The 19863-nt window shown below is 33.2% G+C and overlaps 1 protein-coding gene across 6 annotated transcripts; it reads left to right on the top strand.

Annotated features, from left to right (window-relative positions):
- The first annotated feature begins 1814 nt into the window (after positions 1 to 1814).
- Positions 1815 to 11995, top strand: LOC120073213 (protein-lysine N-methyltransferase EFM1). Of its 6 annotated transcripts, XM_039025923.1 has the most exons (17): positions 1994 to 2011; positions 2154 to 2244; positions 3924 to 3990; positions 4352 to 4526; positions 4634 to 4739; positions 5133 to 5215; positions 6135 to 6161; positions 6264 to 6433; positions 6524 to 6637; positions 7503 to 7583; positions 8058 to 8119; positions 8369 to 8425; positions 8778 to 8849; positions 9019 to 9264; positions 10119 to 10234; positions 11185 to 11298; positions 11652 to 11995. In XM_039025923.1, exons 4-17 carry the CDS (start codon positions 4393 to 4395, stop codon positions 11800 to 11802), a joined length of 1533 nt encoding a protein of 510 aa, XP_038881851.1. In that variant the 5' UTR covers positions 1994 to 2011; positions 2154 to 2244; positions 3924 to 3990; positions 4352 to 4392; the 3' UTR covers positions 11803 to 11995. The 6 variants fall into 6 exon arrangements, with proteins under 6 accessions (XP_038881854.1, XP_038881853.1, XP_038881849.1 ...); XM_039025921.1 differs by lacking the exon at positions 3924 to 3990 and having other exon boundaries at positions 1827 to 2011; XM_039025922.1 differs by lacking the exon at positions 3924 to 3990 and having other exon boundaries at positions 1830 to 2011; positions 11655 to 11995.
- The last annotated feature ends 7868 nt before the right edge of the window (positions 11996 to 19863 follow it).

Genomic DNA, 19863 nt, shown 5'->3' with positions numbered 1-19863 from the left:
GCACGCGATGGGCATGCGCGTGGCAGCTTACCGACATCCCACTCTTTGCGTGCCTTCTTCACCTTCGGTTAGCTGCTTGTTTATTCAACACCTCAAAATTGGAGCTTCCAACTCCTCCTAATTAGCTCAAAATTCACTAAACCTCATAAGTTGCTCGTCAAGCCCAGAATTATGATCAATCTCAAATTTTCTTAAGCTTTTAGCATCAATTCGGTTGAACTCCTCCATAGTAGCCATAATTCTTCTTCTTCATTGGTTAAGCTTTGAATTGGCTGTAAAATTTCCTCCTTTGCATGAGTAAAATGGCTAAACCAACTTCCTCTTCATAGCCCATATTTATACTACCTCTTGCATGCCTTCTTTGTATAATAAAGTGACACCTCATGCCACTAACCCTTGTCTTAAGCCTAATATTCTGGCACTTAACCCACTAATTAAATTAAAGAATTGTTCTTCCTAATTAATTCAACAAACAAGGCACAGGGGAAGTGACCTTCACTTACATGCCTCTCTCGGCCATAGGACTCTTCTCACCACCCAAGGCTAACCACATCTCATCGTCTCATGCCTCACTTTCTCATCGCCTAGTGCCGCTCTTCCTCTAGTTGCCTCATGCCAACCTCTCATCCAAGGTCTCTTGTGGCCTTATCGCTTACTCCTTCTAACCATGCTCATCTTCCTCACATGATCTTATAGCCATCACCTAGTTCCACATTTAGGCTACACCTTCCTCTACTCCTATCAAGTTCCACGTCTAGCTTCTTTTCCTTAAATCATTCTTAAAATTTTACAAAGTGTTTAGAACACTAATCATCGAGAGCATAACCTTCATAGCTTTACTTAGATCTTTTTAAACTTAACACTTAGAAGAATTTCTTCTTTCACTACCTCACCTAGTAAACTTCACACCTTTACAAACAAGGTTAAATTCAAGAATCATCTTAAGGTACACAAGAACCAAAGTTAACTTTAAATTAGAGGTACTTAGGAACTTCAATTAGAGATACTTAAGTTCTAGGGTTTACATGATTTTTTTACGACATGTGGGATAGGGGATCGACGGTCGATAGTACAACCACTCTACCGATTGAGCAAACCTCATTTTGGCGACACTTGTTTAATTTTAGTCCCTATATTTTGAAATGTCTAATCTTAGTTCTTGTACTTTCAATAAATCTTAAATCTAGTTCCTACTAACCTACTACTAGTTTATTGTTGGCCTTTTTTTTTTTCAAATTTTTTATTATCTATCATAATTTTTTCTATAAATTTTGAAAATATATTTACATACTGTATTTTATTACATGAAAATTATTATTATTGTTTGATCCTAATCGATTTCGTTAAAATTTAAATTTAGTAAGATTTATTAAAACTATAAGGACTAAAATTAAATTATTCAAATTAGAATTAAATAAGCTTCTAAGTATAGAGACAAAAATGGTATTTTTATCCATATATATAAATATTCAAAATTTCCCATCCTTTTAAAAATATTCTTATTATTTTGAAAGTTACAATGTTATGAACCTTTCATATGGAAGTTGGGGCTTAGAACGCTACGAATATGTGATCCAAATTTTTGGTTTTAAGCTCACACAATTCTTTTAATTTTTATTCAAAATTTTGTAATATGTGAAATTGAACTAGAACAATTTAACAATGTTTGTGTCTCAAATTTCATTTTAATTAGTGTCATATAATTTTTTATTTCAAGTAGTTAAAGAAATATATGATCGATTAAAAGATTTAGGGTTCAAATCGATTAATTTTTTATGAGTAAAAATATCATTTTAGTTTTAAAATTCGATTAACATGGAAGAAAAGTAGCCACTCAAATGATATTTTAAGCCATCTTTTTTCAAGAGGAAAAAAAAAAGGAATGCCCCTTGGTTCTTACCTTAAAACGCCATTTGTGATTGTGCCTAAAACGCAACAGTAAAAGTCAGTCAGCAGAAAAATGGCGAACTCCGATGAAGCAAAGCTCGAACTGTTCCTCCAATGGTTACAGGTAATAATAGTAAACTCATGCTCAGTTTCCTGAACAGGAACTAAAAGATGTCGATGTCAGAAAATTAATGGTTTCAGCTTCCATGATTCCAGAAACCAGTTGCATCTTTTTCTGCTTTTTCATTAATTCGGACTCACTTCAGGTTAATGGAGCAGACCTTCGAGGTTGCACGATCAAGCACAGTGATTTAAGCAAAGGATGTGGACTTTTCTCTGCGAACGATGCCTTTGATGGTATTCTAAATTTCAATTTTCTGTTTATCCCCATTAATATGTGTTCATGCGGTAGTATTTGAGTCTGAAGACAATTTACTTCGTAGTTTCTTTAGCTTTTGCTATTGTTTGATTATTTGGGAAATAAATGTCGAGCTAGATGCTCATGAATTTCTATGTGGAGAGTTATCATTTTAAATTTTAATTTTTTTGTACACACGACCCATTTTGGAAATGATTTTTAACTTCGTAGATGTGCCATTCAAATAATCCTAACTAAAGACGTCTATTAAAGAATATGGAAAAAAAGAAAAAACAGTTTCTTTTCCATAAAAATGAATTCTATCCACCTTGATGTTGGTGGTAGGGTTTTCATTAACAGTAAATCTGGTTTTTCCACTGGAGGTTGTTGATTGAGTTCCTGCAGAAATGTATAGGCAACCCTAATCCTCAGCCCAAAGATCCAAGCTTTTGTTAAAGCAAGAACCTTTGAATCTAACAAACTAACATGTCCTTATATGAAATTTAGATCAACCCAGAGAAAAAGCAAAGAATCAACCAAACTGACCTAGTGGATAAATCTGGAATACAGAAACAAAAAAAGCAATTGGTCCCGAGGCTAGAATGGATCACCTCTTAGATCGAAGATGTAGAAGCAAGATTTGGATTCTTGTTCTAGATTGAGTCGCTCCACAATCAATGCTTGATTGAATGACTCACATGCATTCTATCCCAAGAATTGCAAGAAAAACTTAGAAAATACAAAAGGTAGTAGCTGAATTCTAAAAAAAAGGTCTTAAATATGCAAAATGATACTTATTCTAATAAAAAAAGTATCTTTTACAGCCCAAATTCGTGGCCTTCTATAGCCATTACATGTGGTAACTCCCACTGTTTCTTTTACCAAAATAAATAAATAAATAAATAAATAAATAAAACTTTCAAATTCCCCAAAACTAGTTACAAACGGACATGCTCATAATGACCAAGTTCTGTACTCCCTAAAATTATAAATTTAGGCTTGAATTTAACACTTAAAGCTGAAAATTAATTAAATACAACTAAAGTTTATTAATGGCAACTTAATGGTGATGATCCATATCAGCAGCTCTAGTGACTGAAGTCAATGGAATTGGCATAATACTCTCTAAAGAATTTGGTGGACGACAGAGTTAGTTTGAAGTAGGAATAAATGATAATATTCTTTTTGGAAGGATTCCTGGGCGCTGAACTAGGTGCTGCATAGCCAATTTCATCAGTCGCTGGTTATGTGACGAGAAGGATGTGTTGGGTCCTTAATCCTAGAAGGGGTCTTAATGAGCTAGGTTTCTCCAATTGGACAGGCTTCCTGTTCTTGCTATGAAATTATGAGCCTTCCAACAGCCGAGATTAGAGAGAGTTGACTGGTAAAAGCTCAGGTGTTTTCTCTTCCAAGTCCATTTTCTTGAAATTTTGCGGTGGGTAGAAATACAGAGTCTTCAAAAGTTAAAATTTTTCTTTGAACTTAACACTTATAGGTATTAACATTTAACATGCGAGATAGTTTCCAGACCAAACACCATCAAATGTCCCTCTCGTTTTGCTACTTATGCAAGGAACATTGGGAGACCTCAGACACTTCTTCTGGTGTTTCCTTTCGATTTTTGAATTGGCTCCTCTTGAAAGGACTTTAGAAGTTTTCTGATCATCAATCTTTCTAGGGAAGGGTTCCAAGGCAAGGGGAACGTTGAACGTGCTTGGGAACATCACAGTCAAGACCTTTTTGTGGTAAGTTTAGAAGGCAAAAATACAGGACATATTCCAACACTTAGAAAAGGAGGTGTCTACTTGGGAAAACATAGTTCTGAGTCTTCTGACTAGTGACTACTGCTTTTTGGTTGAGAATTCCTTTTGTACTTACAACTTGATGTGCATATGCACCAACTGGAAATCCTTTTCTTAACTTCCTTGCAATTTTCCTTGTTATTTTCATTAATCATTATATCCATGAAAGTTTAGTTTCTTATAGAAAAAGAAAATTTACCTAACTTGCTTTTTGAATCATATTGGTTAGTAGTAGTACTTCAGGGTAGCTTTTGTAATAATTTCTCAGTTTCTCAGGGAAAATTTACCTAACTTGATTGTGCAGGGGTTCTATTAGTCGTTCCCCTAGATTTAGCAATCACTCCAATGAGGGTTTTGCAAGATTCTCTTTATGGGCCAGAATGTAGAGCAATGTACGAAGAAGGTGAAGTAGATGATAGATTTTTGATGATTTTGTTCCTCATGGTTGAGCGGCTGCGTGAAAATTCTTCATGGAAACCGTATGTAACTTTAACATTCTTAAGTTATGTTATAATAAACATTCTTTGTAAATGATCATTTATTTCTCTGTCTTATAGTTGGTGAGATCTCAGTGATTTATTATTAGGTACCTTGATGTGCTTCCTACAAGTTTTGGGAATCCACTTTGGTTTACTGATAATGAGCTTTTGGAATTGAAGGGTACCACACTTTATCGAGCAACTGAATTGCAGGTGCAAAGTTCACTTTGATATATGTTATATGCAACCTTATTATTAGTTCATTACAGAATAGTTACTACTCTCTCATCACCTGAAGAAAGGGAGTCAATTTACAGATATTGTTGAATACCATTTATGATCAATCTTTGTGATCAACTGCATGATTATGAATCTCAAGGTTGCACATTAAAATGATGGTTAATGCAGTTGTAATTCTATACCTATTGACCTAAAATTTATTTATTTTTTCAAATAGATGTTCCCGCCCCCCACCACCCACCCAAATAGATCTCTCCGTACATGGTTATATGAATTATCATGTTCTGCATCACAATTTTCTGGTGATGTCTCATACCAGACTTACCTGTTAACCAAGAGTCCATTACTTTTTTTTCCTTTTTGCAGAAAAATTCATTGCAGTCATTGTATGAAAATAAAGTGAAGAAATTAGTTAATAAATTGTTGACTCTCGAAGGGTTTTCAGTAAGGTCTGCCTAACTTGGATGCCCTTTTCTCCTTTTATTTCAAACTGATCCTTTGGAAACAGTTCTATTTTTACTGTATGTCATTGGACAATTTTCCTACTTTGATATAACATCACGTCTTCTTTATTCTTTTAAGTTCTTTTTTTGGATAACCATAGAACCTTTGAAGGGCTTGAGAGGTCCTCAGATGTGGAGTTCCTGGTTAGGTCCCATTCCATGAATCTCATAGTCTTTGGTGTTTAAAGCGTTTTGTAAATATCCTTTAGGTCTTATTTTGCTTGATTGGAGTCACTTTTTATTACTTGGCTTCTTCTGTTTGGATTTTTTTTTATACCCTTTGGATCCTTTCTTTCATTTGTTCTTAATGTTTTTTTTTTTGGTTTTTTCTCCCAATTAAAGCAACTCTGATTGAAATTTGGTTGGAAAGGAATCAAAGGGTCTTTCATGATAAATTACTAGCTTGGATGAACTGTTTGATGTTGCTTGGATTAATGCTTCTTCCTGGTCACACTTTCCAAGTTCTTTACGGATTCCATTCAAGATTTATGCTTAAATTGGAATGCCATTATTTTTCCACCTTAGTACTTCTGTTGTTTTTGTTTTTGGCACTTCTATTGCTTTTTATTGCTTTTATACTTTATGCATTCCTTGGACTTCCTTGGATATGGTATATTGCATTAATCTCTTTTCATCTATTCAATGAAAATATTAATTTTCTTTTCAGAAAAAATGAAAGGTTTTTTTTCCCCTTTTTTTTCTTTCATTTGTTCTTGATGAAAGTTTTTTCCCCTCCATTTTTTTTTTTTGAAAAAGTTTAGACAATGCACAGTCTATTTTTGCATCTAATGTTGTATCACTATACTATTCTTCGGTGCGAAGGCAAAATCATTTTATGTGCTATATTCTGTTTTTATTTTTTCAGGGAGGTGAGCTTTGAAGATTTCCTATGGTATGCAACTTAGCAGTATAGTTTTATCTTAATCGTGTTTAAAAAACCTGTGCTTAAGTGTACATTCATGTTTCATCCAAGATTGAAAGATTACTTTTGTAGGGCAAATTCCATTTTCTGGGCTCGTGCCTTGAACATTCCAATGCCACATGCTTATGTATTTCCTAAAATCCAAGAAGAGGTTGGAAGTGACTCCTTGACCGAAGAAACTACTGAGGTTTCAACTTCTACTGTCTCTGAGGTGCAGTTGGCTTGCACTAAGAATGAAGATGGTGCTCGGTCTTGTACTTAAGTTATTTGAAGCTTGTTTTTGATGTGGGCAGACATTATGTTACGTGAACTTACAACTAGGTCTATCTCAGGATGTGAAGATCATCGGATGATTGATAACACAGCTGGAAAAACATTTGGGTCTTTAAAACAAGAAACTGTGTGGGTGGAGGGCCTTGTTCCTGGTGTTGACTTCTGCAATCATGGTGTGTAGAAATTTGTCAGATCTTACCAATACTACGGTTCTTTTGATCCCTTTATTCACTTTTGTGTTTTTACACATAATTTGCAATAAATTCTGTGTGGATGAAGTTTCATTGCAACCACACATGTATTTTTTTTTCTTTCATCAATAGAATCATACTATAAAAATAGACTATCGATTGGGTCAAAGATAACTCCATAAATAGTGTACAATATTTTTTAAATGTATGAGTTATAATTAAAAAATGCAAAAAAGAAAAAGAATAATGTAGGACTAATAATTGCATGTCCATATTAATTATTGTCAAATGTTTAGGGAGAAAACATGAAAATTAAATAGAGCAATCTTTTGTAATTATTTATTTTGAGCTGAACAAATGTGTTGGGGATTGAAACTTCAACTTTAAGGAAGGTATAAGCGTCTTATCTACTGAGCATGTTGCACATACCCCTTAGAAAATCATATAAAAAAATAAAAGGTAATTAATTGATTGAGTAAATTATATTTATAAATTGGTTAAAGTATTTTATGTCTTCTCAAGATGCATCATGTGTGGTAAGGAGTGTGAAGATATCAAGGTTCCTTTTTGTAGTGCTTTTCGTCTTTTCTTGCTGAGTTAGTTGTTTTTGGCTTTTTAACTTGGAGATGCCTGTTTATACTCTGTTTTCATGGTAGCATTGAAGAGATTGAGGGAAGAATAATAGGAAATCATTCTTCTTAAATGTGCTGTCTGGAAATTATTTGGAGCTGTTGGATGGAATGAATCTTTCTTTGATTTTTCGTTTGTCAACATTGTCTGATACCGGACATGGTTGTGAAATTCTCATGGCCATCTGTCACTCTCTGACTAAACATCGTACTTATAGATCTGAAAGCAATGGCAACATGGGAAGTTGATGAAATAGGATCCACTACTGGAGTTCCTTTCTCGATGTACCTCCTCTCTGGTATTGTGATCTTTCTGGTCTTATAATGCCTTTTTCTTCTCAATGCGTATGTTGGAATTCCATATCCTTTTTCCACCTGTTTATTTAATCTTTTTGTTTCATATGATTTATAATACTCCCTCTCAGATTTCTTTGAGCTTTGTGGTCGAGGAATAAAAGTTTAAAAGATAAAAACTCCCAAAAGAAGAGAAAAAAAAATGTGAAAACAAATACAACCACATAAAGATAAGATAAACTTACAAACAACTACGACCAATATGCCTGCCTTTGTTTTTGAGCTTTGGCGTGGAGAAGATTAAATACTTAACTTTGATGACAAAGGGAGAACCTCTTTGTTTCCTTTCATCAAAGCCATTTTTCCCTCGAGGCTCATGAAACCATCTATTCCTCGTAGTTATATCACTCTTCAATTCTCTTCAGTATAATGTCAGTGAATTTTCTAACCGTTCTTTATCCTTGATATATCTGGAAAAGCCAATTCAAGGTCTTCTGGAATAGAGGAGGTCTCAATCAGTTACGGTAACAAGGGGAATGAGGTATCGATTTTTATTTTAAAAAATCTTGTCTGTGAACCGTGAATATTGCTTTCATCTTTTTATTCTTAGGCATGTAATGATAGAAGGAAACATCTTTAGATTAAATTCCTTTACAGGGTCAATTTGTCATTGAAAATAATCCATCTGCAAATTTTTTTCTGCGTTGAAATTTCTCTACAGAATGATCTCATTATTTGTTATTTTTATTTCGTTTTTCTGACGAGGTTAGATTTTTCACATCTTTGGCAGGAGCTCCTTTATCTTTACGGATTTGCCATTGAAAATAATCCAGATGATTATCTCATGGTAATGCTATCTAACACAGTAGGACTACTGGACAATGGATCCTCCCTTTTCATGTAGATTGGGGTATGTAAGTGGGTTGGTTTGGGTCAGTGTTTGGTCAATGCTGACTCCAAGCCTACTGACGGTTTAAGAGATTGAAGAAAATCACATTACTTTTTCTTTGAAATAAAAAAAACCAAACTGATTAAAGCAGGCAAATCAATTTGATTAGTTTTGGTCTTACAATTATACAAAGACAAATCAATTAAACCAACTCAGATCAGTTGGCTTTTCAATCTTTGTTTGCACCCTCCACTTAAAGAAATTTGTTTCTGTGGATACGAAAATCAGTTGTTTGATTGATGGTATGCAGGTACACTATCCTTTAGAAGCGATCCAGAATGCTTTCTTTTCTGATTTGAAGTTACAGCTCCTTGAAGTACAGGTTAACTATTTTAAAATATACGTTCGTAGCTTATATTATGTTCAAAGACATTATATTTAACAGACCGTACGTCTTACTAGTTGTAAATGTTTAGTAGATTAATTTTCTGGACAAAACTGTTTAATCTAATGAGTTTGAATTTGTATCTATAACCCCTGCCCATTAACAGAAGGCTGAAATGCGATGCCTTTTACCAAGAAAATTGCTGGATCATGGATTTCACCCACCAAACACCTCAAATATCAAAGAAAATGTGGTCTGCAGCAACAGAACTTGCAATTACAGCTGGAGTGGTCAGCGCAAGTTACCTTCTTACTTGGACAAGCTGATATTCCCTGAGAAATTTATAACTGCATTGAGAACTATATCTATGCAGGAGGACGAGCTTATGCAGGTTTCATCTTTACTGGCAGAGGTAGGGCTAGAACTTTTGGGTCCATTTAGACCAATATGCTGAAGCTCCTAGTTGCTTGGCTAATACTCGATGCAACGCTCGACAATAGTTATCGGGAAGTAGATGTAAATATTAATGGTCTTGAATATGAGAATTCCTACATTTTAGGACGTCCCTTTGTTTACACAGTAATAGGATTGGTCCAAATCTTTGTATGAGGATGAGAGACCTCAAGAAATTAGTTTTTCGATAAAGTCAAAGTTGATCACACGTCCTAATCAGCATGCACATTTTTCATAGACAATTGACTTCTTGGTGTCACCCGATTTGAAACAAAGACCGAAGACAACAATAGAAAAGGAGAGAATAGAATAATCTTCCAATGGTAATGAATAATGTGATCTTTTTCTCTTTATCATGATATTCAGTAAGTTTATCGTTGAATATATTAGTAATTGATAATATCTTTCTTTAAGGGAGTGTTTGGCACCCAAGTTGGGTTGGGTTGGGTGGGTAAAAAATACTCACCCACCGTTTGGTTCACCAATAATTAAAGAGAAATTTATTACCTCGTTATTCGCGTCAACTCCTCCTATAATAATTACCAACTCAACTCAATTCTGCATGTCAAACGCCCCTTAATATTTTTTAGTAGTCTTTAGATGTTTTATTATACAGAATTTTTCTTGAATGAGAAATTGAGCAAGCTATTGATAATTCTTAGTGTAGTTGCAAATTCTCATGTTCTGAAGTAATATTACGTGACCTCGACTTTTTTTTTTCCCTTAAATTATTGTTTTTGTGAGGAACTTAAAAAATAATTTTACTAATCAAGCTTAATATGTATGCTGATTGTATTTTTTTCCTTCTGTAAGATTGTTGGACCTGAAGAGGATAAGCAGCCCACTGACATAGATGTCCAAGCAGCTGTCTGGGAAACTTGTGGTGATTCTGGAGCCTTGCAATTGCTTGTTGATCTTCTTCAAAAGAAGTAACTGCTAAATTGTATTTTAGTGATGCTTGTTCTCTTTCTATATTCAAAGTGCAATATTACTCATAACTTGGTGGATTTTGGAATCTATAGGCACGTTTTCTTTTAAATCTATCTTTGCTTGTTTGATTTCCCAACCCAGCCCTTTCTGCCCCTTTTCTCTTTTAAGCTCTGATAGCTTGAGAATCTTGAAGTATGTTAGATTTTCTTTTGTCTGGTTGCTGTTTGGAAAATTAGCACCATAGAGTTTGTCCAAAGATCTCTGTCTATAATTTTAAGTCCTCAATGATGTATTATGTGGAAGAAGGCATAGCAAAACTCGAGTCATTTAGTATAGAGGTGTTACGTTACTTTTCTACGGCAATTTGGGATAGACTTGCTGGGCAGTTTGGTATAAGCTTTTGTATTAAACTTGCAGCTTGACTCCAAATAGGGGGTTATGGATACAATGAGGTAGCTGCTGGTTCATCCTGCTTGAAACGATGGATGACCTTTGGCAAGCAGCTTTCTTTAAGATCATCCAAAACACTTGATTATAGAGCAATAGGAAGAACTTCAGGGTTCAACGTTATTTAGGGGTCCTGAGAGGAGGTTTGAGTTGTGGCTTACTTCAATGCCTCTTTGGGGGTATTCATCTCAAAGTTCGATTTCATAGTTATCTATGACTATTGTTTTTATTCTTAATGATTGAAATCCTTATTCTCTTATTCTTTTATTTTAAAATATTTATATTTCGTTGTTTTGTCAGGCTCGGGTTGTTAGGGTAAAAAAAAAAAAAAAGAAAGAACAAAATAAGATATTTGAATTTAGTTTCTTTTACACCCTGAACATAAGGATTAAGAAAAATAACGTGAAGATTATCCTACTGAAACTCTATTATGAAGAAAGCATTTACAAGGCATCATCCCTTGTGAGGTTTGAGGTAATGACGGTAACTGTCCATGTTTTAGGATGATGGATCTTGAAGAAGGCACCGGAACTCTGGACAGCGACACAAAGCTGCTAAAAGAGGTCCAAGTGATTGAAAGCACGAACACAAATGGCTCGTGTCAGGAATCTGCAAGGTACCATCATTTATTGTTTATTAAGTTTAACCTTAAAATAGTTTTTGTGGCTCTGAGACGTGGAAAACAAATATTCTGCTTGTATTTTTCCAGACAAGTTTGTGAGGGAGAGGAGAGGTTCATCAATACCAAATTGAGTTCTATAAAACTTTAAACCAAGAATGTCAACCCGTAGATATATGCATGTATAATGTCTACATGACAATAATGGCTTCAAATTCTTCTGTTTTAGCATGAGCTGAAAAGAAAAAGAAACTCAAACTCTTCCCATCTTTGATTGTTATTATTCCTTAAAAGTCCATCAGTTCTTACTAACATTTCTCTTTTTCCATTCCCCTTCTCATTGGCTGCAGCAGAGAATCAGATGACAGGAAGCCACAAAACTTGATGAGCAGGAACCAATGGTCTAGCATTGTTTATCGCCATGGTCAGAAGCAGCTAACCAGTCTATTTCTAAAGGAGGCAGAACACGCTTTGCAATTGTCATTAAGTGAGCAAAACTGAACATCTTTTTACTATCTATTCAGCACAGTTTTATATGATAGTTAGGTTTCATCTTTTTCTTTGTAATTTAAATGCATGAGAATTTCTCTCTTTTTTTTTTTTTCCTGATCAGGCTTAGTAATCTTATATTTATAAAAATTATTTGCAGCGTTTCAAAATAAAAAACTTACTCCAGAATTATTACTGGCCATAAGTATCTTGTCAAGGTTTAGTTTGTTCTTTGTCCATTGCTTTTCGTGTATTGTTCCATATGAAACCCTTATCTCCGTACATGTGCGTTGTGATAACTAAGGTTCGAAATATCAACGTCAATGGACATATCGAGGTCTTGATTTTATGGAAATATCGATATCGATGGAATTTTTGGGAAAAATTATGAAAATGGATAGAAATTGTTATAATTATTAATGCAATTTTGATTGTGGCTTAATTAGACTATAATTGACCATTTTTATCCCAATTTCTATAGAGTAAGATAACATTTAGATGTCTATTGTAAATGTTTGTATAAATATTGACACGAGAGCAGGGATTTTAAAAAGTGATGGAAAAATAATATAAAACTTAGGAATATTTTGAGGTGAAATGATGTGAATGTTTAATGAAAAAAAGTTTGAATGAGGTTAAAAACAAATATATGTCATTTTTTGTGGTTTTTTCAAATTTAATTTCTTTAGAAAAGAAAGTCTTGAGTCGAAGATAAAGCTAAGAATTGAGAAAAGTTGGAAACTAGAAAAAGTAATACATAAAAAAAAAAGGCTTAATCCTTTGTCAAAAATGACATTGACATATGAAACTATAGAATTGTGTAATCAAAATTATAAAATTGAAAAGCTTGAATTGAGATAAACTTAATTAAAAAAAATTGAAATTTTATCGAAATGTCGAAATTTCTCAAAATTTTCTTGAAATCTCAAAATTTTGTTGAAATAAGGAGAATCAAACTATTCTCGAAATTTCATCGAAATGGGGGAAAAAGGAAATCTCCCCTAATGAAATCTCGAAATTTTGAGATTTCAAAGGAAATTTTAAACCATGATGATAACTAGATCCATTACTGGGGATTCTCCTGTGCCTTTCACTTTTCTTTTCGTTTTTGGTAAGTCATATATGATCTTTTCTTCATCTATATGTTTGTTCGTGTACTTTGTACCATAACTTTCTACCCCTTATTACATGAGATGTGCCAAAGCAAGCCATTCCTGAAAGAGACTTATTATCACTTCGCTTAACTCCTAGACTATTCACCCTATTTTCCTAAAAGCCCAGTGAAGTACCCCTGCCCCTTACGGACCTTAAAGCTATTTCCAACTATTTGCCTATCTTACTACTAATACACTTGCTTCGTTGCATGTCCATGCTTTTTTTTATCGCGGTGGTATGATTGCCAAGCCCTCTCCTTGTTCCGCCCGTTGGCCTATTAGGTAAAATAGCAATCTTCGAGCTTTGTCTCCTTTCTCATAAAGAATTTCGGCTTGGCCCAGGAAAGCATTGGCAACAACAGAAGGGAATGGGTCCATGTAGTTGCTGTGCTTGCCCCCTTCTTAGTCAATGGGACAACAGATTCGCATCCACTAAAAAAGAGAGAATCCACTTCATATAACCACACCTTTACTAGGCAGCGTGTGGAATGGCCGAGAGCGAACCTTTTTCGATATATAATCCAAGTCGAGAGTGGAGTTACAACAGTCGTCTTATGGAAAATGACTTTCACATTCGATTCAGTGAGCACTTTTTTCATTGAGAACTCCTCATTCCCTTTGTCAGAAAATTGTTATCTACGTAATTACCAATACCCAACTGATTGAAATCCAGGAGAATATGCCCCTTCCTTTAAGCTAAGCCGCCCACCTTCACCAATTTTGTTTCTCCCTTCACTAAGCTTGCTTAGATTGGACTCCTTTCTATCTATAAAAAATCCTCTGTTTTTTGTGGTTAATCACCTTGGCCCATGCCCTTAAGTTAAGTGAGGTTTTCAATTTCTTACTTGTGGGAACCTGTTCCTATGCTTGTTTATGAATACTCTACCAACTTTTATTTGTATTTTAGGTTGTTCCCTTTTCGCTCCGAATCCAGTCGTGCTTGTTGTTTCTCAAAAGTATATTTTTTTCTAGGAATATGATCAACTAGAAATTATTATGTTCGTGATTCGTCATCCACTGATGTAGAAAATGCTCCAGTTTTCCATTTTCATATGAGGCCGGAAAGTTTATTGGCAAGTGGTCGGGATCGAAATTTCAAGATTTCGATGGAAATTTTAAACCATGGTGATAACAAGATCTCTTGCAAGGCAAGAGCGACCCAAAATACTATATTACCATACCGGGATGAGTACTAAAATAGTAGATTTATAGTCTGTTGGGAATGACTTTCTAAGCACTTGAAAAGTCAAGTAGGCTCTTAACCCTCATGTAAAGATGTTAACTTACAAATGACCTAGATGATCAGTATGGTTCATCTTCTCCATGAGCAAGACATGCTTGCACATGGGATGTTTCTATAAGGCATATTAAAGAAATATGAGTTTCATCTCAAAACTAATTGATAATGAATTCAATAACTCATGTATTGTTTTAAAGATTATGAGGTTTTTTCATCTTTTAGATGTGTAGGATCCTTAACACGTCCCTATAAGATGGAGCCTCTTTGGATTTACTATTCTTGGATCATATTTTTTTTTTTATTATTAAATACTCCCGTGGGATAAAATTTATTATTATTAGATAAACATATATTCCATCTCAAAATCAATAGACAATAAAATGAGTAATATGTGTATGTATTAGATGTTGTCCAACATTATGCATATTTTATTTATTATTATTTTCTTTTTAAAAAAATACATGATGCGTAATTGATATTATAGAATGCTCTAGGTTTCATAATCTTCCCACCAGACATTTTTGTAAGATTTTGATTGTTTGCACATCAGTGAAATTTGGTTTCACTATAAAGTTCATTAGAGGTTTTAAACCCATTTTAGAAGCCGAAAGTTTAAGCCTATCTTGGGCTAATGGATTATAGACCTTTGTTTTGGGGAAGTTATGAAGAAAACCTACCAAAAAGACCTTACAATGAGCAAATTAGTTTTTGAGTTGGTCTAGTCAATTCCTAGTTTCTAGAAAATAGTTGAAGTTATTTTTAGTTGTAGTCAAGTTTAAATTGTGGAGTTAGTGGGATTAGTTGCTAACATTGTGGAATCTATTTTTAGACTTAAGATATATATTTATATGGAGTTTTCTAGAATTAAATTTACACACTTTCCATTTTTCTCGTTTCCCTCTCATTAGTTAGAATAACAGTGGTATCAGAGTCCTTAATTGGGATCTGTGAGTGAGAATCAGTAAAATATCTCTGAGAGAAACTAAGTGATACACCTGTGAGAGTTGTTAGAGATGGAATTAGGATCAAACAATCTTTCTGATACACCTGTGAGAGTTGTTAGAGATGGAATTCGGATCAAACAATCTTTCTTCATTGGCTCCACCTATGTTTGATGGTTAAAACTGCCAGGCATGGGCTATCAGAATGCAAGCCTATATGGAGGGTTGTGATTATTGGGAAGCAATTGAGCAAGACTATGAGATTACTCCACTTCCTGATAACCCAATAATACATCAGATCAAGACTCACAAGGAGACGGTCACTAGGAAGGCAAAAGCTCGAGCTTGCCTATATACAGCTGTCTCCCGCCATATTCAACAGAATTATGGCCTTGAAGTCGGCAAAGGAGATCTAGAAGTTTCTCAAAAGTGAGTATGAAGGTGATGAGAGGATTAAAGACATGAAAGTGTTGAACTTGGTGCGAAAATTCAAGAGAATGCAAATGAAGGATTCTGAGTCCATTAAAGAGTACTCAGATAAGTTGATTGGGATTGCTAATAAGGCAAGAGCATTAGGAACCAATTTATCTGACGATAGATTGGTTCAAAAGATTCTAGTTTCAGTACTTGAGAGATATGAAGCAACCATTGCTTCCCTAGAAAATACTAAAGACCTCTCAAAACTCAAGGTGATAGAAGTGGTTAGTGCTTTGCAAGCACAAGAGTAGAGGAGGTTGATAAGACAAGAAGGAAGCATTGAGGGGGCATTGAAAGCTAGAGTGCAGCAGGGAGAAGGTGGAAGAGAGAAGAAGGGAAGTGGCAGCAGTAGCTCAGAGTCTGCTACAAAGGATGCTGGTAGTACATGCAAGCACTGTGGGAAGCAGAATCATATGTTGTAGTACAACAAGAAGAAGATAAACTCTTTGTGGTTACTTGTTTCTCATTAGTCACTCAATGTGATGGTTGGTTGGTTGATAGTTGGTGTACCAATCACATGACAAGTGACAAAGAGTTGTTCAAAGACCTTGACAAGTCATTTAAGTCAAGAGTGAAGATAGGAAACAGTGAGTATCTAGAAGTAAAGGGGAAGGGCACGGTGTCAATAAAAAGCTGTGCTGGAACCAAGTCGATTACTGAAGTGTTGTTTATCCCTGAAATTGATCAAAACTTGTTAAACGTTGGTCAATTAGTAGAGAAGGGATTCAAATTGTTGTTTGAAGAAGGAAAGTGCCTCATTTCTGATTCCAATGGGAATGAGTTGTTCAAAATAAAGATGTAGCACACGAGCTTCTCGTTGGATCCACTCGAGAAAGAGCAAATAGCTTTCAAGTGTCAAGTAAATGACACTGAGTTATGGCACAAAAGGTAGGGACATTTTCATCAAAAAGGGTATGCACAAGTCTGGGGAATTGATTTTTCTAAGACTTTTGCACCAGTTGCAAGAATGGACACAATCAGGTTGCTACTGACTGTGTCAGCTCAGCTAGATGTGAAGTTAGCATTCCTAAATGGAGTGTTAGAAGAAGAGATCTATGTTGAGCAACAAGACAAATTCATCATACCAGGACAAGAGAAAAAAGTTTATTTGTTGAAGAAGGCTCTCTAAGGGTTGAAGCAAACTCCTAGGGCATGGTACATCAAGATGGATGATCACTTGTTGAATGTGGGTTTTGTGTGAGTCGTTTTCAAACTCTTAGGAGCAAGTTATTTTTAGTTGTAGTTAGGTCTAAGTTCCTATTCTTGTGGAGCTAGTGGGATTAGTTGCTAACCTTGTGGAATCTATTTTTAGACTTAAGATATGTATTTATATGGTGTTTTCTAGAATGAAATTTACACACTTCTCATTTTTTCTCATTTTCCTCTTCTTAATTAGAACAACAATATTCTTAGTATATTTGATTATTTATAGTCAAATCATCCAATAGAGTTTTGTTTTCCTTTTATCAAAGGATGAAGATTTCGTTTCGTATATATACCTGATATATTCTGATATTTACAACGGAATCTTCAATTGATATTTTTTGTACTAAGATATTTTTTTAACTTCTCTCTATCTTTACCATTTAGTAATATGTTTATTTTAATTTAACAGATTCTGCAATAATTTTGTTGAATTCTAATTTCTAATATATTTAATTGGAGTAGTTGTAAATATAAGAGTCAGACTCAAAATATTAGTAGATATAGCTTAATGCAAAAGAATTTGCAGATATAGCAAAATTTTAATTTATCTCTCAGAGTCTATCAATGATAAGTTGTATCATTAATACGAGTTTATCACCGATAGGGTTTGATTTTACTATATTTAAAATTGTTTAAAAATGTAGTTGTAAACTTAATTTTAACCCTAAAAGTGTTATCCATTGCAATCGCCCTATTTAATTTAGTCGAATTTTCAATTTTTATAGGAATTTAGAATATTTACAAGCTCCCAAAGTAAAGGATTTGAAAAAATTTTCATTTTAAAAAACAATGTAACCATATTAAGTCTCTAAAGTTTCACATTCTAACCCAAAGATAAGCAAAATCTTTCAAATCTTTCTATTTAAATTATATCTAGCTATTATCTATATTAAGGTTAAGATATCTATATTTTGAATTCTTTAATGATGGTCACACTCAAATGGAGGATGGCCAGTGTGTTCTTTCTTCATACTATACCATCTAATTTCCCATTGATTGCAACAAAAACAAACCTAATACTTCATGAAATTCATCCATATATAATAAGATCTTAGTCTGTGAGGTTGGGGATAGGAAAAATTAGAAATTGTTGCTTTTATATATATATATAATTTACACTCTCGATTATTGGTATTTCTGTGTTACTTATATTTGTTAGTATGTTACACTTCTCCACATTTTACTTTTATATTTTTAATACAAGCTAGATCTCATCGGATCCCTGTATATACCAAAAATACCTCCATTTTACTTATAGAGTTTGAGGATAAATCACTAATTTAGCAATTTAGCATTTTTATTTTAGTATGATCAATAAGATTATTTTATATCGGCCATTTAGATTTTGTTTAGTAGTTGTCCTTAATTCTAAGAATTCAAATCTTAGAAGATGGTATTTTTGTCACCAAAAATCTAACAAATTGTGCCATTTTTACTATTAAACTTTGTTTTACAAACTTTTGAAATACAACCATTTAAAAGTAGCTGTTTTTGTTCTCCACCCTTTGTTTTGTTCCAACTTCCAAAGTAACCATCTTTCTACACTAGATGACTAAAAATACTTTTCCCACATAAACCAAATCTTTATAACTTATAAAAAAACAAAAATATATTTTCTTTGAGTTCCAGACAGTAATGAAGATAGACAAGATATTGAGTAACATTCATAATGCTTAAAAGAGAGTCCATAGTAATGAGCCATTAAATTTAATAAGATAGTTTGAAATCTATACTACGCACATGATTTAGGTTACCCTAAAAAAGGTATTTTAGACAAATAAAATAATTAACTATTTCAATGTTTACTACAAGAAAATAAGTTTATCCCGACACCTTTTTTCACTAATGTAAAAAATTCATTAGAAAAAGTAGTTAGTGTTAATTTGAATATAGTTAATATTTTTTCAATAAAATGAAGATTTGAATCTCTAAGTGTAAAGTAAGTGAAATATTGACTAGTTGAATTATCCACGTATGTTCATCTAGAAGCATTTTCATTCATCCGAATTGTAATTTTGAATTTTCTCCCCTTTCACAACATTATATTCCGAAATCTTACCAATAATGCAGTCCATGAAAAGAATAATTTTGATATATAAAATATATACACCATAGTTCTATTTTTTAAATATTATAATTTTAAAATAGATTAAAAATATATATTTCTTAGTACATCAAATAAATGCAGATTTGAAAATATGATTTCAAGATTATATATATATGGACAATTACCTGTTAGTTTTCGAATTTTTAAGAATACATGTTTTTTATTCCCAAGTTTTCAATTTATATTTTTAGTTAGAAATTTTTAAGATTAAGTTTAAAAGGTCTATAAAATAATTTTATTAAATAATTGTATATAATTTAAATTAGAAAAAAATTAATACATCATTTCTATCTCTAACATTATGTTCCTAAATTAAAATATACTAAAATAATAAAAATTCCTTCAAACCTTTTAAATACATTATTACTAATTTAGAGGATAATATGGTAAATTTTCAAAACTTAAATTTTTTTTAAAAAAAATCTATTTTTTAATAATTTCAAGATTAAAAATTTACATTTCAAAAGATTAAAGACTAAACACACATATTTTAGAACCCAAGAATAAGGTAATTTTGTAAAGTAAAAACAAACAATTTGTTGATGTATTATTGGCTTTGATATTCATTAAATATTGGGTTGAAATAATGTTCCCCTTCTTCCATTTCACAAAGGCCCACACCAAAGCTATTAAATTGTTGAAAGACACTTGTATCATGTTTACCATCTCAATATATAAATTTCTTTTTGCCCCCCCATTTTTTTTAATTCCAAAAAATATAATTTTGGTTTATAAATTAGTGAATAAATCTAAGTGGGGGCAGAAGTGTAATTATCACACACCAAACTTTTCTAAGCTGACGACTTAGCTTCACGTGGACATAAAACACCTTTGGAGCACCTGGGTAGATCCAATTCAGAAATTATTTAATGTACTTGTCTTTTTCCTCATTTCAACATCATTAGATTTATACCATTTTCTAATTTAATCTTTTATTTATTTTATATT

This window comes from Benincasa hispida, chromosome 3 (genome assembly GCF_009727055.1).
Source record: "Benincasa hispida cultivar B227 chromosome 3, ASM972705v1, whole genome shotgun sequence".
In the NCBI taxonomy this organism is placed as follows: Eukaryota; Viridiplantae; Streptophyta; class Magnoliopsida; order Cucurbitales; family Cucurbitaceae; genus Benincasa; species Benincasa hispida.
The sequence above is the reverse complement of the archived record's forward strand: the minus strand, read 5'-3'. Positions and strand labels throughout refer to the sequence as shown.

Bases quoted from the DNA above. Each gene is read 5' to 3' on its own strand.
- LOC120073213 (XM_039025921.1), top strand. From the start codon at position 1,961: ATGGCGAACTCCGATGAAGCAAAGCTCGAACTGTTCCTCCAATGGTTA. The intron at 6,638-7,502 runs GTGTGTAGAAAT...TCGTACTTATAG, and splicing joins TGTTGACTTCTGCAATCATG to ATCTGAAAGCAATGGCAACA. The intron at 9,265-10,118 runs GTAGGGCTAGAA...TCCTTCTGTAAG, and splicing joins TTTCATCTTTACTGGCAGAG to ATTGTTGGACCTGAAGAGGA.